General features: G+C 41.1%; 1 protein-coding gene and 2 long non-coding RNA genes across 4 annotated transcripts in view; 2 read left to right on the top strand and 1 right to left on the bottom strand.

Annotated features, from left to right (window-relative positions):
• braf (B-Raf proto-oncogene, serine/threonine kinase) overlaps nt 1-20,606 on the bottom strand; it is a 41,550-nt gene extending 20,944 nt beyond the window's left edge. Inside the window, exons 1-4 of one of the 2 annotated variants that reach the window (XM_034863179.1) lie at nt 20,320-20,606; nt 6,659-6,760; nt 5,698-5,985; nt 2,565-2,668 (exon numbers count right to left, since the gene is read on the bottom strand). In XM_034863179.1, coding sequence (XP_034719070.1) covers nt 2,565-2,668; nt 5,698-5,985; nt 6,659-6,760; nt 20,320-20,475 — 650 coding nt within the window. In that variant the 5' untranslated portion in view covers nt 20,476-20,606. The remainder of the gene's footprint in view (nt 1-2,564; nt 2,669-5,697; nt 5,986-6,658; nt 6,761-20,319) is intronic. The other variant, XM_034863180.1, reaches the window with a different exon arrangement.
• Nucleotides 11,190-13,633, top strand: LOC117938558. The gene is made up of 5 exons (XR_004655422.1): nt 11,190-11,284; nt 11,535-11,670; nt 11,758-11,876; nt 12,350-12,444; nt 13,255-13,633. It is a non-coding gene; the product is annotated as an uncharacterized LOC117938558 (long non-coding RNA).
• Nucleotides 20,607-21,166: 560 nt separating the features above from the next.
• LOC117938566 overlaps nt 21,167-22,804 on the top strand; it is an 11,243-nt gene continuing 9,605 nt past the window's right edge. The window contains exons 1-2 of the long non-coding RNA XR_004655429.1: nt 21,167-21,177; nt 22,018-22,027. This is a non-coding gene — a long non-coding RNA (uncharacterized LOC117938566). The remainder of the gene's footprint in view (nt 21,178-22,017; nt 22,028-22,804) is intronic.

Raw genomic sequence — 22,804 nt, 5'->3', positions numbered from 1 at the left:
GTGTGTGTGTGTGTGTCTGTGTTTGCTCGCAGGGCGTGGGATGCGTCAGTGCAGTAGTGTAGGAGTAGTAGAGCTTGTAGTCAGTGCGTGCAACGTGCTACATGCTACATGCCAAATGCTACTTGCTGCTTCTGCTTGCCACTCTCTGCTTCCAGCTACTGCCACCGGACAGCCCTTTGTTTTCAGGGGCAGAAAGAGGAGCCGAGTGTGTGTTGTCTCCTTCAACGGTATACGGCCTCGCCACTGCCAGGACCTCGTACACGCCTCCCCGTGGCACACATGGTAACTGGTCCCTTATGGTTCCAGGCTAAGTTGTAAAGGATCTTGGAGCAGCAGTGGGCCCCAGAGACACAGCATGCAGTAGAGTGGAAACGCCCTGATGCCCGTCAACCACTGTCCCAGTTATGGTTAAATAGCCCCAGCTATGGGAAAAGTGTGAAGACCCCAACAGCGGTGCAGGTGGAAGAAGTTGGTGTGAGAACGTCTGAGAAGGATGAAGAAGGCAACCCCACAGCCACGTTGGTTAAATCGGGAGGGTACAGTGGCTAGGGGAGCAGACCCTGTGGCGATATAAGTAAACTGAAACTATTCCTCACAACTATATAATAACTACTGCATACACACAAACACTGTCTATAAAAAGGATGTCATGTTTGTTGGTATGACGGCCCTGGGCCTGTCCTACATGTGTACTTTGGTTTGTCCTGTTAACTTGCAGGTGTAGCGGAGGCGATAATGAGATGACTGATCACCTGGCCTATCCTCCCAGACTATTTAACCCCGCATGCCCCAAGACCGGACGGCCACATCCTTACGACGTCTCACTTAGATGTTTTCTCTCTGTTTGAGTTTTCCCTTTGTTAACTACTGACAACAAGCCCCTCACATTCTCCATGACATCCATCCACCTTCATTCATCACTGATACTAACAATCACACCTCATTGTGCTCTTGTTTACATCATTATTTAATAAATGTCACTTTATTATTGTTACGTTGCGGTGCATCTCCGTCTTTTGTTGGGGGCTTGTTTGAGGTGAGTGCAAAACCAGGACCTTTTTTGTGTTTTTTTTTTAATTAATCCAAGTTAGTGGCGGTTGAGGTAATTTGGTTTAGTTGAGCTAGTTCTAGTGTTGTTTAAATGTTAAGTTGCACTACAGTCAAGTGTAATATAGTTTGAAGTATAAATCAGGGAAACGCAAACGCTCATTCACATCTTAAACCCCCAAAATATAAATTGGCTCAAACTATTTTATATGTTGTTAATTATAATATACTAAATATAGGTTTTTGTCCAGAAGTACATGTTGTTCATCCAAAGAAAATAATGAACCCTCCTGTTGTCCTTGGGGTCAAATTTGAAGCATTTTCAAAAAGATTCTAAATCAGAAATTTGGGTTTCCTAAAACCAAATTGTTAAAAAAAAAAAAGAAGAAGATGGTTCCATACAACGCTCCTCACAAGTTAAATAACTGATCAGTTCATTGAATTGGGGTGTTTTAATTTCATAGCATTTTAAGAAAAGAAAAAAATTTAAGAACATTGAAAAAAAGGTTCTGTATGGAAAAACAAAGTCCCAAAAGAAATCGACAAAGATATTGTAAAAAGTGAGAAAGAACTTCGGGAAAAGTAAAAAAGCCAAGCTCCCTTTCACAGATAACTGTATGATATGTAAGGTATCATTGAACTCAGCAGGGAGTTCCATCTTCATTGGTGAAGATTTGCAGTGTCTGAGAGCCACACAAGGGCACACACAGAGTCAATGGAGGGATAGATTCTACTCGATCTAAAAAAACGGCATGTTCACTGCAAACTCATGGTGGGCCTGTCTTTCCGATTTACAGCCCCCCCCCCCCACCTTCAAATAACTCCCCGTTGTTGGCTACACAGGGCTAAACATAAACAGCTGTGGCCGTTTGCCTGCTCCTACGGTAACGGTAGCAGGGTTAGCATGGCTGCGTTAGCCACAGTTAGCCAGGACCAGTCGGGATCACTTACTAGCTGCGTCTCATTTGTTTTTGTGAGTAACCAACTCGGGTACTCTAGCTGTATAATTCCATTCGAGTAAACAAATGTTGAAATTACAGAAAATTGTAGCCGTGATAAATTAGTTTGAAGCTAATGCTTGGCTACCTGTTGAGGAAAAAATTAGCAGACTCTGGGTCCTATTGGACTCTAAGCTGCCAATATTTACCCAGGTTGTAATGTTTCGTGTCACGCAACTGTTAGAAACTTTGTACCTTTTGAAAAGATGCCTGTGAGTCTGGATTTGTCTAGTTGTTGCACTTTGACCATTAAATGCACTTTACTATGTTGTTGTACTCTCTATTGCAATAGAGAAGATGATGTCATAAAAGAAGTGCATGTTTCAAGTAAAGTACAAGGAATCTTTGATTACCGTGGTATCACAATCAGTATCGAGAATCCTCTTATTTTACTGGTAGTGGCGCTGACCACTGAACTTTTGGTATCGTGACACCCTTACCGTACAGAGTAAAACCGAGTCAAGCCAAGCCAGCATTGTATGTGTATGTGAGAGGGACTTATGTGAGCCAAGGACTTACCCATCCTGTATCCTGTAGACTGCACAGCACTCTGGGATGAGGCCTCGCATCATGAGAGCCTTCTTCAGTGAGTCTCTCACAGTCATCCCACAGCGTGCCGGCACCTGAACACAACACAGCACTCACTGAAACTACATGGTAGACACAAGTAGGAGTTGACACAGCCACACACAGTTTAGATGCTGAAACCTTTGACAAAACCATAGATTAAGCGCAATGGTTCAGAAAACAGGTATTAGTCTAATTCAAAATCCATCTAGAACAGGCGTTGTGACTGGTTGCCTGGCAAACACCTGGCTGCATCATATACCTCAATCATTAGATATCAATCCTTTTCATTTAGGTCACAGACACAATGACAGTGAGCACTTTGTACTAAGGCTTCTTCAGGGCAAGTAATAAGTTCCGGAATGGAAACAATTTTAAGAAAATAATAGGGCCTAAAATATAGTGTGTTACTCTGCACTTGCTTTTATTATTACAAATATTGAAGCAAAATTATTCTTAAAATAGAAGACAAACTGTCTCTCATATCACATAGATTAGGAATGGGGTAAGTGGTCTTAAAGAGGATTTTTTTTTTTCCCTGTCTCAGTATTGACTGTCTCTTATTTGGACTCGGTCTTGACTCCGTCTCGACTTATCCTGGTCATTGACTGGTCTTGGACTGGACAAAGGTGGACTTGACTTCAGCCCTGCCCACAACACTATCTGACTATCTTTTACTGTGTCTATGTTGAAAGATTCTTATTTATTAAATCACTTCTTAAAGCAATTAAAGATTTGTGTGGGAGTTTGTAACATTCATAACATCTTAATTTTAACTGTAAATGCATACCGGTTCCAAATATCAGTCATTGGTTTCATCAACTAGTATTAAATTGGACTTGAAAAACCAGTATGGCTCGATGCCTACTTTAGACTGCAAAGTTGGAGTAGGAATGTTTCACTCAGGGCTGTAGTACTCAAGTCCGGTCTTGGACTCGAGTCCGGACTCAAGACCGTTTTTCTATGGACTCGGACTTGTCTCGGACTCTGTAGTATTTGGACTCGGCCACTGGTCTTGCCCAATATGACTTTTGGTCTCGACCAAGTCCAGCTGTCTTTATCACGTATATGATAATATGTAGAAATTCTTTATTAGGAATAATCCCTTGAGATGTGACATCTCGTTTTCGAGGGGGTCCTATAATAATTGGTAATATTGGAGGGAAAGTGAAACACAGTTCAGGGGGGATATTGTTCGGCTTTTTACAAGTTCAGACAGCTAGCTAACGCTACGCCGATATTTGCTGACTTTAGCGCACCAGCGTTAGCCTAGCTTACTAACGCTAGGTAGGCTTTGCGCCTACGAGATGGGTGGGTTTTTGTTACGTTATAAAAAAGCTAACTGGCTATAGTTAGCCCGTTTGTATGCTAGCGGACATTGGCTAACGTTTCCGAGCCGCGTGTGTGTGTGTGTGTGTGTTAACAAACATACGTTAAATTACACGCTGTTCATTGTTGTTTGACCAAACTTTGTTTTCTGAAAATACATGTATTTCCTACTAACCCACGTCCAAATAACAATAGAATACAATATTTTTTAGGGAAGCCAAGTAGCAAGTACTACTGTAGTAGTATCAGTTCTAATGCTCAGTACTAGTAATACTGTAGCAGTATTGTCTATGTAGCTATTATGAGTTATTACAATATGATATCAAGGGGAATGGCTGTACTCATAAATCCTGGGTGTTTTGTCACTGTTTTTGCTTTAATATCAACAAATAACCCAAATTGACTGTCTTGATACTGTCATGCATAAGACCTTTTTTCTGTCCTGGACTCGGTCTTGACTCGGACTCAAACCTCTCTGGACTCTGTCTCAAACCTCTTTGGACTCTGTCTTGACTTGGACTCTACTAGTCCTGGTCTTGGACTTGTCTTGGACTCGACAAAGGTGGTTTTGACTACAGCCCTAGTTTCAGGTGGACCTGGCTACAGGTGTGCTGGGAGTAGCTTGCTCTGTGGAGCTCACCAAAATTCACTTTTGTTTCACATTGATCACAGAAATGAGATTGAAGTGCCAGAAAAAACCTCTCTCTTTATTTCACAATGTCTCCAATTAACTTAAATTGTCAGAAAGCATCACTGTCAAAGTGGCTCAACTCTGATCTGAGGGAGTGAAAACATGGAGCCATCTGGATCTAAACTGAACATCAGATATTTTAAGACCACCGAACAATCAAAAACAATTATTCAATATTACATTCAAGGTTGCAGGGGCGAATATTAATGATTGCTCCCCCTTTTTGCAGTTCCTCCAGGGTTTATGGGGTGATACCCTGTAACACCCTGCAGTGACCTGCTACGCCTTGCAATACTGTGCAGTGACCTGCTACGCCCTGCAATACCCTGTAACAGCCTACAATGACCTGCACCCTGTAACACCCTGCAGTGACCTACAACGCCCTGCTAAACCCTGTAACACCCTGCAGTGCCAGGTACACGGTGAACTACTACAACTATTTCTAGTCATAGTTCCAATATCGTAATTGTGACGATACCAGTGGGTCATAGATTTCATTATTTTTTAACAGCTTCATACTACTATGCCTGTATGGATGGGATATAATTGTTATCATTAACTCAGGTTAAACTCTTTGTGAAATATGAACAAACACAAACAATAAACGCAACAGGATTCTCTTATTATTCGAATTGCTAGAATTCTTGGGTCTGCTTAAATGATAGTGTGGTCTAGACCTACTCTAATCTGTAAAGTGTCTTGAGATAACTCTTGCTATGATTTGATGCTATAAATAAAATTGAATTACCGCTTCCTAAACGATACCAATGTTATAAACAAAAATAAATTACAATTTACACATTACGGCACAAATCTTTGTGGATATTGTCCAGCCCTTACTATATGAGCCGTCTCTGTTTAACGTAGAGTTTTTCGTGTCACAATGTGTGACGTTACACAGCCAATCACAGACATTATAAAATTTTGGTAGAAGCATGCTGCATGTCGATTGGCTCACTGACTCTGATGATATTTACTCCTTGGATAATTGGGTATGGAATGATTAGGCATATCGGTGCCTATAAAGTTCTGAATTTGGTACCCAGCCCTAGATGTGAGACGTACCACAGTCCTCTGTTTGTTGGGCAGGAAGACCCTGACGATGGGCTTCTGGGGGGAGCGAGGGTTGGCTCGGCTGGCGTCGGCGGGCGTCTGCAGCACAGCCAAGGTGTTGGGTGTTGAAGGAAAGGCCTGAGCCCCCCCCGCAACCCCACAGCCTCCCATCTTGACCTCCAGGAGGGATGGCATGGCCGACGGAGAGCAGGAGAAGTCTGTCCCGTTGCCCATGGCCTCCAGCAGCTGCTGCTCCCTCTGCTGCAGGGCGTCCAGCTTACTGGTGTACTCCTCATAGGCCTGGCAGAGGCAAAACACACAACTTAGCTTGCATTCAACATACCTTTAGGCCTGCAACCATACCTTTAAGACTGCGACAATGACTACATCACTGTCTTATTGCAATTAGTTTACCTAATTGCTGTTTGACCACAAGAAATTGCTAAGATTCGCCAAGGTCTTAAGGGGTATGACTGTTGATGTTAATTGTTGATTTTGTTTAGATGTGCCAAATGGTAATTATGTAAGTGATTATTGGTCGGACTGGGGGCCGTTTGAAAAAGGAGGTATGCCAAACTCTGAGTCTAATCCTGATCTCTGAGTAGATTTACCCTGAGATCGGAAACTGAGTTTTTGGTTCCAGGACAGCTGATTACAGTTGGTTCAATCAACTCAGAGTAGTTTGACTTAAGCGCGTGCGCCACCATAAAAAAAGGCAGCATGAATGGAGCCATGATACTACAATTCCACAGACAGACAGTTTGAACATATATAAGGTTATGTAGACTACGTAACTGATAGACTGGGAAGAAAAACCACTCAAATAGGTTAGATAGGCTAGTACTTGGAAATGAAAATACATCTATAGTCGGGGCCTCAATATCATCTCCTAAAGTTATGCTAGTTGTGAGCACCTGACCTTATAAACATTCACAACAACAAAAATGACAAAGGTTGGGGGGGGGGATCTTACCTCTAGATATATGGAAGGAGGGTTGTGTTCTCCTCCAAACTTATCCAGAAGGGCCTCTAAGTGTTCTTGGGTCAACTTTATCATCTGTTTGATATTCCAGATCTGTGGAGGAAACAAAGCAAACACTGTTAACTCAGTGACATCCTTCCCTAAAAAAAGAACAACAACCAGTAGCTGTACGCCTGTAGTTCCAAACTTTTGACTTCCACCATGAAACGGGGCAACAGGGACCTGTTGATGATGAAACGGTTCTCACCCAATATGCCAGGGTCAGACTAAATGATAGGAAATAGTCACTGTGTCACATTAGATGGTCATATATTCCTGCCATGACTTGGCAGACTACCCGTTGGAGCTGGACCAATCAGGGATTGCCTTCTATCAAATTGTGTTATGGAGGAGAATTATGATCAGTAAATGTAAATAGGCCTGCACGATTAAGGAAAAAATAAGAATCATGATTTTTTTTGCTTAGAATTGATATCACGATACTCTGCCACAATTTCTTTCTCACAAAGAGTAATGTTTATTACTTACGAATATGAACCATGAGAAACAAATTGGCAGTACTTAAGATACATTTTTTTGGCATCTATAGCAGATTGCTTATCACCACAAGCCTGTAAACATAGAGGCTTCAATTAAGAGAACAGGGAGCATTGCTGCGCTTGGGAGCGCTTTACAACCTGTTTTATACAGTCTGTTTAAAACACACTAAAGAAAGTAGTAGCGTTTTAGATGCAGTCTGCTCGTAAAATTTAATGAGAATCAAAGTCATTAAGGTTAGCCTACTAAGGTGCTGGTTGACAAGTAGCTAATGCTTGGTCTATAACGTTAGCCAATTCATGGCTAACGTTTAAGATTTAAGATTACGACATCGTGCAACACGCAATTTTTAGTATGATTGTTTTGACCACGGTAACAACTGTGGGCTGACGCACAAATTCATCAGTAACGTTAACTGTATAGATAGACGACTAATCTAATGGCAATTTATCTAGCTAGCACACCCTGTCTTCTGCCTTAGTCTCCTGGCGCTGCAAGGCTTCAGTCGTGATAAGAGCTGACAACAACCCCGAGGACACAACCCCAGTCAGCCCCCAATCAACCCCCAGCCAGCCAGCAACCATCCACTATCATTACAGCCCCAGCGAGACAACCAAAGTCAGGCCCCAGCCAGCTAGCAACCATCCACTATCATTACAGCCCAGGGGACACAGCCCCCAGCCAGCTAGCAACCATCCACTATCATTACAGCCCCAGGGACACATACACGGTCAGCCCCCAGCCACAATCATTAAAGCACGTGGGACACATAAACAGTAACGAGACTAGCGTGAGTTTGTCTGCCCCGGCAGCAAAGGCGTTGATTTCTGTGGCGACGGTGGGTATGCATACCTTTCAGATTTTTGTCATGGGTCATTTTGTACCCACCACTTTGCTACTTTCCACCTCTGCCTACTACACAGGATTAAAAAAAAAAAAAAAAAGTACTTGTCCCTCATCTGCAGTCTAGCAATGCCAGAACTTTCTCCTCAGCACAGCGGAGGAAGGTCTAGCTAGTCCAAACAGCATTCCAGGTTCGGAGTGCTCTGGTTTATTGACATTTCTTTAAACCAATCACAATAGTCTTGGGCGGTGCTAAGCGCCGGACGGAGCCACGGTGACTCTGCAAAATATAGGGCGTTTCTCAATATGTGTTCTTCTATGGACTTGTGTTCTTGGGAAACGTCATGTTTGGTGGCCAAAGTACTGACCCAATACACAAGTTAGCATTTCGCCAAGAACACTTAAAGTCCCCGGATGTGATCTCGACACGCCCATTTTACCGAGGATACATCGGATGGTGACTTGTGTGAACTTGGCCGGGCCGGTATCCCAGCATTCAATTCGGGTTTAAAGCACGTATGGTTTCGGTACACAGATTGTCACAATTTACGTCAATTAGTAAATCAATAAATTCATTTTTGGGATGTTTTAAGGAGAGAAATCAGCTGTGTAGATTTTGAATATAGGCAGTTCAACAAAAATTGATGGTGAATTAAAAAAGCCTTCGGAGTTGGAAAGCTCCACAATTCCCGGCGGGCGAGCTTGCTACGCCCGCCGGGAATGACTCTGGCGAGCCGGTCAGTCAGCTCACAGACCCCTCTGTCCCACATTTAGACAGACCCCTCTGCCCCACATTTAGACAGACCCCTCTGGCCCCACATTTAGACAGACCACTGCAGCAGCAACAATGGAAGAGGAAAGCCAGGTCCACAATTGTAAGATATTTAAAACCATTTTTGCCGCTGTTGTTATAGGATGTATCCCCTCCTCCTCTATCCTCCTCCTGGCTCTCCTCACTCGCAGGCTCCTCTTCTGCTTCTCGGTAAAGTATACCGACGGCAGTGGCTAACGTTACCCAGTCCATCTATAATTTCGATACCTATTTTAACGTTTATATGAACGAAATATGTTACAAGGTTTTCTTCTCGCCGTTGTGTCGTTATTTATACAGTTATTGGCCCGTGATACTTAATAGCACTTTAGATGAAAACGTAACAAAACAACGAGGCGGTGTGAAAGGTGATCGTCCATGCTTTATTATGAATACACACATCAAAGCTAACTATAAAGTGGCAGGCGCCCTCTATGCTGGGGGTGTTGCGCAATAACAGGAAGAACGCTTCGTCTCAAAACTGTCAACAGCGTGTTGTGTGCTTCTGAACTCCCGAGTACAGTCTTCCAGGTACAGCCAGCAAGTACGGTCTCCCCAAGAACACAAGTCCGTTCTTTGCTTACTTGGTATTGAGAAACGCCCATAGTCTCAGGAAGGAACTTGTTTTGGTCGAACATGTGTACGATCAAAAGTTGTTTTAGTTGTTAACAGAAAACACAGAACATGCACATGTATTTTAAGTTCCACTAAAGAGGTGAGGTCACATTTGAGTATTTAGAATGTACTTGAAAGTAACGCAGTAGTTACCTTCTGAAATAACTAGTTACTTTTACAATTTGTAACTGAGTATCTAATTTAGTTACTTTTTGGAAGAAGTAGCTAGTAACTAATTAATAAAAGTAACTTGCCCAACACTGACGATGACACATTACCACACATTAACCCTACATGAATTACCGCTCCCAGGAAACATTGTCACAACTTCTGTCAGCTGAAAATGACGTTAATGGGATGGATCCATCAGTCACTGTTGACTGGGTAGAAACAGCTGAACAGAAAACAGCAGACACAATGTCGGACTCAATACTGCATGAGTGGTTTATCAAACCTATTCATTTACTAATTTGCAAATCATTAAAATTAGAATAGAATTTGAGGTACAGTAGATTTTAAAGATGCTTAGCAGAGCAACATGTGTTAAACCCGCTGAAGAGCTTAATGTTTCCTAGTGGTCACTACGGCTGGAACAGTACACAGAAGTCACGGCCCGGTTCTAGTGTCACGGTTATACAGTGCGGAAAGTATTCACAGCAAACACAAAATTTAATTATTATTTTTTTCTCAAAATTCTACACAAAATACCCCATAATGACAATTTAAAACAAGTTTGTTTGAGCAAATTTATTGAAAAACAAAAAACTGAGAAATCACTTATAATCACTACATAGGTATTCACAGCCTTTGCATTCTGTTTCCACTGATCATCCTTGAGATGTTTCTACAGCTTAACTGGAGTCCAACTGTGGTGAATTCAGCTGATTGGGCATGATTTGGAAAAGCCACACTTGTCTATATAAGATCCTACGGTTAACAGTGCACGTCAGAACACCAAGCAAGCATAAGGTCAAAGAAATCAACCTTTTTAACAGCAGAAATTTTGACTCGTCATAGTTTGAAAAGCAAGGCTGAAATTGATCACCTTAACGATGGCTCAATTCCATCCATGGTCAGAGCACGACCATAGCCCACAGTCAAGTTAAGGTTCTGAAGTGTTAGGCAGTAGACAACAGGGATAAGACTGTTGGTTTAGCTAGCATGTACATTTTGTTTAACTTTGTTTCTGCTCTAAAAACTAAGACTTATTAAGTCACACACTAATACTTTTTGTATAGACGTGGAACATGAAAAATACTGGAACCAAATCTGTTTTCATTTTAAATTCACACAATTTCCATAAACTTCATTCTCCCCGTCTTTACGTGATGTGTCCCGTCTGTCTGCTTGTAGCATCTACTAAAGCGTTAAAAGCATACATTTTGGTTGTAATTTCTACATGCTCCAAAGTAATTTATAATCGCTCTTCAGAGACATTACACACTTGCAAGAAATTAGTCCAGCAGTAAATACAAAAATAAGTTGATAAATAAAATAAACTTTCCTGAAATTTAATTACATGTCTGTCCGTCCACTTACACCCTCTTAATCTGCCATTTGTTGCATTTTATTTTTTATATATAATTTTAACAATAAGATACTATACAATGTGGACTTGGACACAAATTAGTTTGGGCAAGTTTGTAATTACTGGACAATCACTTTTTTCCCCTCAACATGCTTACGTTTAACTTTTTTTAATTTATGCTCAATTTTATTTCTACTGCAGGACTTTCTCATATCTGATATGTGTGATCTTGGTGTGATGTGGAACAGAACCTAACAATTTTTGGGGGAGCTCTTTTGTTTTGGTAAATGCATCGAACAAACAAACTCAACAGCTATACTGATCACAGCATTGTAAATTAGATTTTTTTTTTAGCAAGTTTAAATAAGAAATGATTTTCATTGCCCTTGATTAATAGCAATACATGTGACTAATTATTGTCTTTAAAATTGAGGTCAAAAGTAGTCTTTAATCATACAGTAGCTACAAAATATTACATCAATGGCTGAACACAGTGCTCTTTGTCTTCTGTTATTTTTTGTTGTGTATAACAGATAAATGCTGAATTCCAGTGCATAACAACAATCCCACTTAAAACAACCTTCATGGTGCAGTTAGACAGCCATTTACCCCTGCTGGGGAGGTGTTTCTGGCCAGAAACTAGCCACACATCAGGCCATCTTGCAAGAGGTAAACGTGTATACATGGTAGTAGAAAAAATACACACTGTGGAGCAACTTCATGAAATATACTGTACCTATTCTTGATTATTTGTAGGTCCCCAAGTCCCGGCTAAAGAATAAAGGTGACCAGGCAGCTCTCTGTCTCGGACCCTTCCATGTATGCAAATGGAAAGGTAGGGAAGTGCTCCCCGGAGGTGCCTTATGGCTTTCCACGTATGCACTTGTCTGATTTTGTTTTTCTTAAATCTGGTTCAAAATAATAATAAATCACTTTGTAACCGTGTTTTGAAAAGTGCTGTATAAATAAAATAAATAGAGACACATTTCTAAGGACTGATGATGCCTTAATGACGCAATAATGGCATACAGGTTAGAGAAGCAGCTTTTTGCCATTTCAATACCCAGGTGGGGAAAGTGAACTTAATCCTCAGTAGTGCAGATCCGACTAGTTGTACTAGCAGCTTCTAGGTGTTAACCGTGAAGAAGAGAGCCTTGCTCTCAATAAAACTTCCTTGAAAAAGTAGAAGTTACAATAGCGCTATCGCCCTACACAATCAGACCTGACACTTAATCAGTTTGAAAAATGGAGCTGTCCATTTACATTTTGTATAATAATAATAAAATAATATATTTTTTTAAATAATTGATGTATTTAGGAATATAATAATTGTTGTCCTTTTAAACAGGTGACAAGTGATGTCAAATTTAAAAGTGCAGCAGTCCTAAAGGCACTTTGGAGCTACCATGGCGAGGATGTTGGACATCTCATCGGGAGTATAAGGTAAGTAATTGTAATTGCATTATTTAGTCACATGTACTGTCTTGTATTATAGAAAATGTTTTAAGACCCTAATGTCACTAACCCACTAGTTAATAGAAGAAAATGGTTTTCATAATGTGATTGAAAGGGAAAATCAACAAAAACAAACCTGATGCATAACAGAATAAGTTTGTTGACACCACAACTATGGCAACTGTAGTTTTGTCAATGTCTACACTCCGTCGTGTTTTGGCGTCTAGGGCTATGATAGTGTGGAAGCCTACTGTTTATTTAAATTTATGATGTAAATCAACTACTGCGCAACTTGAAAAATTCTCTAGCCCCTGAAACGTGTCACTACAGAGGATCATAAGGATTATACTGGTGTTTTATGTTTTAAGCTGTTGATGTAAATGTAAATGTGCTTTTATATTTATGTAGCGCTTTTGTAGTCTTAACGACTACTCAAAGCGCTTTTACATCATACAGGAAACATTCACCATTCACACACACATTCTTACACTGTGGCCGAGGCTGCCGTACAAGGTGCCACCTGCTCATCAGATATACACTCACACACATTCACACTCCATTGCGCAGCATCGGGGGCAACTAGGGGTTCAGTGTCTTGCCCAAGGACACTTCGACATGGGACTGCAGGGTCAGGTATTGAACCCCCAACCTTCCGATTGGCGGGCAACCGCTCTACCATTCATATGTATAATAATATTTTTACTGACCAGCATCAAAACTTTTAAAGAGATTTAGAATTTTAAGTCTTATACATAAAAATGTTTTATTTTTTTTACACCATTTTCTTCAAACATACAGGACATTGAAGGAGATGACATCCAGAGAGACCTGCAGAAATCCACCATGGGCATATATGTCATCAACTAGGAGCGTGGAGAAATTGGAGCTCACGATGATATTGGCATTAACGTTGAAGGAGTAATCCTTCTGGGCAACATTGGATCTGTAGCCCAAGCATGTGCAATGATGCTGGGAGTCATCTATGTACTGAACATGGCTTACCCCAAAGAGCTGAACTACTCCTATGAATTCATTCAGAAAGTGCTCTTGCAAATGGATGGTGAAAGGCTTTCCCCCAAAGTCCTTGGACTAAAGAACAAAATCATTGCTGGACTGTAGGCTTTCTTCCACCACTCTTAAACCTTGCTAAACTGCATTGTTATTTCTGGTTTGGGAGATGATAGAACACATTTAGTATGATGTGAAATGCAGCCCAGAAGGTATCTACAACTGAAAAACAAAGTGAATGGTGGACTGTAATATTCACAAAGCCACTGGTGTGAATATTTAAAAGTGTACAATGGATTTTGTGGAATATTGCAAAATTGCAATCTTGGAAATAACAGCACAAAATTCATCCATCCTTCCACTACAGCCATATGAATATTAGAAGTAAGCAAAAAGATGTTAAAAGAGCTCTGGTCCAAGTTCATACGATAGAGAACCATGTGGAAAGCATTGTGGGATTATGAAATTTCTTATAGTATCTTGTATTATTGTGAGGTTACAGCCTCCTTTGTTTTCATTTGCCACTATTTTTATTATTCTCAGAGGAACTTAAGCTTCAGTAAAATGTTTCATTTACATCATGATTTACATCATCTGTGTTCAGTAAGTCTGCTTCCATTATGATACACCAACCCTATTTTGCCATATGATTTGCAGTTTTCTTGTAACCTCAGCATCATGTTCTCAGTGTGCAAAGTGTTCCAGCTGTGGATGGTTCTTGTACTGGTAATTTTTGTTCTATATAGAACTGTTGTATTTTGTTGTAGATTTTGCGCTCTTGTAAATGTTTGTAAAGGGTTTCCTCCAAACTCCTTGAACTAAAGAACAAATCAGCGCTGGACTGCAGCTCTAGAAGATTTTGCAAGTGAGTGGTGAAATAGGTGCTTGTTTTGTGGAATAGTAGGTATTTTATTGACTCAATTTAAGTGTTTGCAGTTTATTGTAATCTCACATCGGGTCCTCAGTGTTTGCTGTCTTCCAGCTATTCTGTTACAACTTCTTTTGTTATGAATGGTACATTGTTTTAATGATAATGGTTGATAGTACATTTTGTTATAAGATAGCAATGTAATAAATTGTTAGAGAGAGAAAATCTAATAAAGTAAGAGTTGGCAATATTTTGTTTTATTTGTCTGAATATTAATTAAAGTTAAGGTACTATAAAGATAGATCAAATAAATTGATTAAACCTAATTTTAGTATGTAGAAGTTAAACAATAAATTTATCTAAATGCACATAATTAATTTTAGTATACTAAACCTGAAAAGAATGAACAATTTAGTTTACTCAAAATAGTTAAGCTTAAATATATAAATTTAATTAATTTAAAATTACAAAAAAAAAATAGTAAACACAACGTACAAAATATATGTACAATCAACTTATAAAATATATCTGGATTTAGACCAATTTTGTGCAACCACTTACCTAAATAAAATTAAGCAAATTCAACATTTTTTTTTCTGTGTGTTCTTTTCCTACGACAACATGTCAACATGTCTGCCGTGAAAAAGGTCTTGTCTGTAGACCTCCGAGACAGGACCGTCTCGGGCCACAGATCTGGGAAAGGGTACAGATAAATATCTGCTGCTTTAAAAGGTCCCAATAAGCACAGTGGCCTCCTTCATCCGTAAATGGAAGAAGTTGGGAACCACCAGGACTCTCCTAAAACTGACCGTCCCTCCAAAGTGAGTGATTGGGGAAGAAGGGCTTTAGTTAAGTGTAAATGTAAATGTAAATGTGCTGTATTTATATAGCGCTTTTCCAGTCTTAACGACTGCTCAAAGCGCTTTTACATCTACAGGAAACATTCACCATTCACACACATTCATACACTGTGGCCGGGGCTGCCGTACAAGGTGCCACCTGCCATCATCAGATAAACACTCACACACATTCACACTCCGATGCGCAGCACCGGGGGCAACTCGGGGTTCAGTGTCTTGCCCAAGGACACTTCGACAATGACTGCAGGGGCGGGGATTGAACCACCAACCTTCCAATTGGCAGGCAACCGCTCTACCACTGAGCCACAGCCGCCCCATATCCATATTAAGGAGGTGACCAATAACCCAATGGTCTCCAGGGTTCCTCTGTGAAGAGAGGTGAACCTTCAAGAAAGACGACCATTGCTGCAGCACTCATCCAATCAGGCCTGTATGGCGTGGCAAGAAGCCACCCCTTAGTAACAGGCACATGGCACCCTGCCTTGAGTTTGCCTAAAAGGCACCTGAAAGACTCTCAGATCATGAGAAACTAAATTCTCTGGTTTGATGAGATAAAGATTGAACTCTTTGGCGTGAATGCCTAGCTTTATGTTTGGAGGACACCAGGCACCGCTCACCACCTGGCCAATTTCATCCCTACAGTGAAGCATGGTGGGGACAGCATCATGCTGTGGGGATTTTTTTTCTGCAGCAGGAACTGGGAGACTAGTCGGGATTGAGGTAGAGATGATTGTAGCAATGTACAGATACATCCTGGAAGAAAACCTGCTCCAGAGTGTTTGACCTCAGACTGGTTCATCTTTTTAACAGGACAAGGACCCTAAGCACACAGCCAGGATATCCAAGCGGTGGCTTCAGGACAACTCTGGGAATGTCCTAGAGCGGCCCAGCCAGAGCCCAGACCTGAATCCCATTGAACATCTCTGGAGGGATCTAAACATGGCTGTGCACCCACACTCCCCATCCAACCTAATGGAGTACGAGAGGTTCAGTTAAGAGGAATGGGCAAAACTGGCCAAAGATATGTGTGCCAAGCTAAATATCAAAAGAGACTTGAGGCTGTTATTGCTGCCAATGGTGCCACAACAAGTATTAAGCAAAGAATGTAAATACTTATGTACATATGATAGTTTTTTTTTTTTTCTAATATATAACAAAATTTAAAAACTTTTTTTATGTTGTCTTTATGGGGTATTGTGTGAAGAATGTTGAGAAAAATGAATTGAATCCATTTTGGAATAAGGCTGTAACATGGCAAACTGATTAGATTCAGTCATATTATGATAAGGATGGAGATTTGCATAAATGTTTTCCCAAAACTTTTCTAAAGAAAACCATAGTTTTTCAAATAATCCAATAGCATAAGGGCTGAGCAATTTTTGAAAATAGTCTAATTGTGATTTTTTTTTTTGTTCACCAATATCGCAATTATTTTTTAAGCTCTTTGTCTTCTGTATTATTCCACAGAGAGAAACAATAAATCTTGGTAAAGTATGAACAAGACAAGATTAGATAGATTAAACCAGCTGTTCTTTCCTGGAGGCCAGGCCTGCATGTGATGATGAAATTAGGTGATGCATGAATTTATATGAATGACATCTTTTATTAAACTACTTCAATCCCTGTAGTATAATGAACACTCACCAAGCCTGGTGGAAACATTCATATGAAAGTCAGAAACAAATCACACAAACTAAAGTGCAGATTGCAGAAATATAAAAACAAATATGTGGCTTTAACCACACTTAGTATTTAAATTAGTGACTTTAATAAACATGTGGATTGCACTTCTTAAAACACACACACACACACACACACACACACACACACACACACACACACACACACACACACACACACAGTGGAAATAAAAATAAAAAATAAAAATCACACTGATGATAAAAAATTAAAAGTTAAAAAAGAAAGTTGTATTGAGTATGCAAACTCTTGGTCATTACATTTTACTTCATAATTGCAACCGCATGTGTTGTATTCATTGTTGCAAAACTTGTTCTTTATATAGTTTGTTTGTTACCATGACAACAACATTGATCTGAAGCTCAAGGCTGTCATGTAAATAGTTTTCTAATCAGCAATAAATATAACTGATTTCTGATCAACCCATATCAATTGCATGCTTAAATAACATACTGGTTATAGCCCTGCCCCCATTTTAAGACAACCCAACCCACTTCCGGGTTAAATTCTGTCCACTTCCGGGTTAGGCCCCGCCCAGTCCGAGAACAGATACGGATACAGATAATTCATTTGGTATACAGATACAGATACAGATAATGCTGTTCTCGCTCATCCCTATCAGTTACATTAACTGTATAGTTAGACAACTACCGGTAATATAATGGTAATTTAGCTAGCCATCACACCCCTGTCTTCTGCCCCAGTCTCCCGGCGTTGCGAGGCTTCATTCCGAATGAGAGTTGACAAAAGCCCTGGGGACACATCCACAGTCAGCCCCCGACCAGCTAGCAACCATCCACTATCATTACAGCCCAAGGGACACATCCACAGTCAGCCCCGAGCCAGTTAACAACCATCCACTATCATTACAGCCCCGGCCCAGGGACACATCCACAGTCATCCCCCAGCCAGCTAGCAACCACCCACTATCATTACAGCTCCCGCCCTGGTACACATCCACAGTCAGCTCCCAGACAGCTAGCAGCCATCCACTACCATTACAGCTCCGTCCCGGTGACACATCCAGAGTCAGCCCCCCACCAGCTAGAAGCCATCCACTATCATTACAGCTCCGGCCCGGTGACACATCCAGAGTCAGCCCCCCACCAGCTAGAAGCCACCCACTATCATTACATTCCCGGGTACACATCCGCACTCAATCCTCAGCCAGCTAGGACCCATCCACTACCATTACAGCCCCGGTCAGGTGACATATCCACAGTCAGCCGCCCAGCCAGCTAGCAGCAAGCCCGGTCAGCACTTAACTCCGGTGCTAAGGAGGCTAACGGAAGTTTGCTGAACCGTCGGGAAACAGAACCAGGCACACCTATCAGAACAGTGGCCATTCGTAACGTTACACCTCTGTTAGGGTTACCGCTGTACCACCTTTCACTTTAAGCACTCTTTACAGTTAGCTAAATTTAGCAGACGAAACAGGAATAAGGCACCAATAGGACTAATACTAAAAGGTAATTTAATGATGTGGTGGCATTGGATCTGGATGGGAAGGATAACTCTTGGAGTTGGAGGAGGTGCTGATTCTGACTTCTCCCTCCGACACAGGTTCCTGGAAGTGAGTGTCGCAATATTGGTTTTATTTTCCATATCGTTACAACCCTACAAGTAAATGACTCTGATGAATGAATATTTAAAAAATATAATAAAAATGGACGGTCAACCATGTTATGAGTGTTGGCGTTGCATATTTTGTTATTGTGTTTTTGTTCAAAAGGACTTTAAGTTTCATATGTTAAGTTTGTATTTTTATTAATCAAAACTTTAATATATTTGGATCTTTCTCTGTTCTGTTGTGACAATAAAACTAATTATCATTTAACTCATAAAGAACTGCAAATAACTAATGTTAGGTAGATCTGTTTTGTTATGCATTTCTAGATTATATATATATATATATATATATATATATAGTATATAGTACAGTATATATATATATTTCAGCCGATAGATCAGAATATCGGATTTTTAAATAACCAAATATCTGTATCGATATCGGCCTTAAAAATCTTTTATCGATCAGGCTCTACTAGGGGGACTGACTTTATTGTGAACCTAAATTGATAAACGGACCGGATCAAAATTTGTGAAAGGCAAGATTTGGCCCGCGGGCTTCGAGTTTTAAACTTGGTCTAGAGAAAAAGTGTATTGGCTGCCTTGACCTGCACTTAAAGTCAGGATATCTGAACCTCTGCAGGAGATTTGCACAGTTGCTTTTACCTGTGTAACTTTATGGAACTATACTACTAAAAAATAAAAATATAATCACACGGGTGCCTATAAATTTGTTTCAAATACATCAGCCATTCTATATCATCCTGGCATTATACAACTATGCCACTGTCAAACTGGTTAAAAACAAAACTCTGCTGATAAGGTGGATTGTTGAACCTGGAAATTGGGCAAGGGGGCACATAAGTTAAGGGACTGGTCACAGAATGAGAAGTTTGTCATTTTATCTTTGGAAAAAATAACTTTCACCTCTGTTTTAAATCAGGGGTAGGACATCTGATATTAGTAGGCTAGTGATATTAGCCAATATTAAAACTTAACACAGATGCTGACTGTGACTGGATGTACGCTGCTAAAGTGATGTAGCCTCCTGTCACGGTCCAACAGTGAGGCCTCTGACCTGCCCACTGAAGACACATTTCCAAGCTAGCCTTCACGGTCACTCTGTATTAAAGGAGTGAGCGAGTGACTCGGTGATTGTAAAGCCTGTAATATAAATGAAAGTAGCGCGTGAACTTAAATGCCACCTCAAAAGACAGAAGCACGACTTGAGTTAGCGTCCACCTCCATCACTACCATCACCTCTTTAAGGCAAAGGACCACCGTGGATTGGTGAAAATGTAACTTTTGGCTCATAAGAATCCACAAGAATAAATTAGAAAGCTGGGTAATTGCGTGTCTTTATTGCGTCAACTGTGTGTGTGTGTTTGTGTGTGTGTGTTAGCGTGAGCGTGTGAGAGAGAGAGAGTGTGTGTGTGTGTGTGTGTATATGTGTGTTTTGTTGGCGCACCAGGCTGCAGCTGCAGTGAGCCTGGAAGACGAAGCCAGAAGCGAGTGGAATAAAGCAGGCCCGAAATAAACACAGGCTCCCCCGAATTAAACCTTCCCCTCCGCTCACGTTTATCTGTCGCATTTTGTGCTCAGTGGACGCCGCGGGCTGTGGTAGCCCAGCATTTAAATGAATCGTCTACATTTCGTACATCGTCGTGCCCCCCCCCCCCCCCCCCCCCCCCCCCCCCCCCCCCCCCCCCCCCCCCCCCCCCCCGCACTACATCCCCACGACCCATGTTACAGCCGGTGTTTCCTGAACATTTACATCCAATTAACGTTAGCGTTCCCTCCGCTCGGAGCCCGTGTCTCCTGCCCAGTTTCGAGCCGCTAGCCCGCCGCTGTAGCGCCTACCTCCTCATCCTGCGGACCTCCGGGGATCCCCGACGTGCACGAGGAGTCCAGCCCGGCACCCAGCTCATCGAGGCCCCGCTCCCTGCCCGGCTCCGACTCCGCGGTGTCTCCGTTAAAGACGGGCGGTGGGGACTCGGCGCTGCTCAACGCCGCCATTTTAAACTGCGAGAAACTGAGTGGAAAATAATAGAGGGAAACGCAGGCTGGTGCTGAGGACAGGAGGGGGAGACAGAGACGCAGGACGGGGCTCCCTCGCCTCTGGACTGGATGGCTGGCACACAACCAGTTAACTTGGTACAAAATGATTAGGGTCCGTGCACAAAAGTGCCAGGAAGAATGAGGAGCACGGTGTTATCCTTAGGAGCATTTGTTATTCACTGACGTGTTATTTCCAATAGTGGATATAACTAAATATTGTTAAAATGAAAACAATCTGTTCAGGAGATGTGACTGTAATTGTGAAATATTTCTACTGTGCTTGTCAAACATTGAGTTTGTCACTGTAATCTTAATTTGTGTCCCAAATAAAGATGTTGAAAGAAAAAAATCTTGACAGGAAGTCAACCATCTTCGATTTAATGTTAATTTTCTTTTCACAAACACATTTTTAGGACTTTTTTTTAATTTATACTTGGAGTTTTAACTTGATTAACGTGGGTATGCCAGCTCTATACCGATTACTTTTAGCCCGTGAACGCATTTGTGATGCCCTTGGTGTAGCCTACTTGAAAACTCATTTAAGTGATAATCAGGCGCACAAATCAAAACCAGCGAGCATTGCAAGACTTTACATTATGGGCCTACATAGCAGAGGTGATTTCTTTAAGACTAAAAGGGAAGCTCAGCTTTCCCTAAAAAGTCAAATAATTACTGGTCAAATATTACCTTTTATTGACAAAAAATGCGTTAGAATATGTTCATCTCAAAGATGAGTTCGTTAAGAATCAGCTGACTCAAAGATGGACCAGTAAAATCAATGGAGGCGTTGGCCGGCCTGGACTCCGGGCTACTGTGTGATAATTGGAGGATCTGTTAAAAGGCTGCATCTCCCCGTTTTATTGCCAGCAATCGTGTACTACTTCAATTCAATTTTATTTACAGTATAAACTCATAACAAGAGTTATCTTGAGACACTTTACAGATAGATTAGGTCTTGACCACACTCTATAATGTACAAGGACACAACAGCTTTAGTAGTTCCCTCCAGAGCAAGCAACAGTGCGACAGTGGCGAGGAAAAACTCCTTTTAGGCAGAAACCTCGGACAGACCCAGGCTCTTGGTAGGTGGTGTCTGACGGCCGGTTGGGGTTGAAATGAACAGTGGCTATAACAGTCAAAATAAAAGATAATGGAACAGTGACTAAAAATAGCAGTTTGTAGTAGTTCATGGCGTAACAGGGCACTGCACAGCATTAAGGCACAGCATAGTGAAGCAGGATATATTAGGGGATTGCGGGACGTGTAGCAGGACCACAGCGATTATACTAGACTATAAAAGTTGCTAAAACCTATACGAGCCCAGCTCCATCGCAAATTTTGCAATTGTTGTTGAAAGATGAACTGCTGCAATCTGTTTCTTGGCATTTGCTTGGCAAAATTGCTAGCCATGTTTAACCCACATTTTCTCACATTTCCTCCATCGAGTTTAATATCATTTTGTGAGATCCATTCATTCATTCATACAGTAGTCTAGGCTAGTGTTGTAGGGGTTAATTTGCTAGCTATCAAACTTCACACTATGGCAGATGATGCTAATATTGTCAACTGAAATTTGGCAAAGTCTTCATTATGAGGAAAAACTTAGGATTAAACAGCAGGGCACATCAACACCTAAGATTGATTTATAACACCTTACATTGATTTAGTGAAAAAAATAGGTCAGAGTAACAGGAATCGCTGTAAAGAAAATTTACTTCTGCTTGATTACTCTTAGCTATTGTCGGTAGCCTACACGATCCGTCCTGCCTGCACGGTCAGTTCTGCATTTGCTGATGATATCATGATTAACGCGGATTCACGACACTGCACAGTCTGTTCCCATAGACAGTTAAAGAAAGTCTGTTTGCCTCAAAAGGAAAGCTAACATTAGTTTAGCTAACAGCTAATTCGGCTAACCACTTGCGAGACAGCATGTAAAATTAATGAATGAACGTAAATAACTTTTTAAATATATATTCTACAGCTGTTACGTCAGTTCTACTTTACTTATTCTCATTTAAAATACAATTACTCAATACTTGTCTTTATTATTACTGTAAAGTCTTAACTAAGCTGTAGCCTGCTTTTCCCACTGTTTAGTTTGAGTAACGTTATTTTAGGTTGAATGAAGCTGTAAGCTAGCGGTTAGCCGAAATAGCTGTTCGCTAAACTAGCGTCAGCTTCTTCTATTCTTCTATTAAGAGGGAGGTTTGTTGTGGGTTGGGGTTTTTGTTTGGGGTTATTTTCCGGTTTTGCCTTCCCTGTGTTGTCGTCCCGGTTTTCTCCC

Source organism: Etheostoma cragini, chromosome 23, assembly GCF_013103735.1.
Source record: "Etheostoma cragini isolate CJK2018 chromosome 23, CSU_Ecrag_1.0, whole genome shotgun sequence".
Taxonomy (NCBI): Eukaryota; Metazoa; Chordata; class Actinopteri; order Perciformes; family Percidae; genus Etheostoma; species Etheostoma cragini.
Note: the sequence above shows the minus strand (reverse complement) of the source record. Positions and strands in the feature narration are given on the sequence as shown.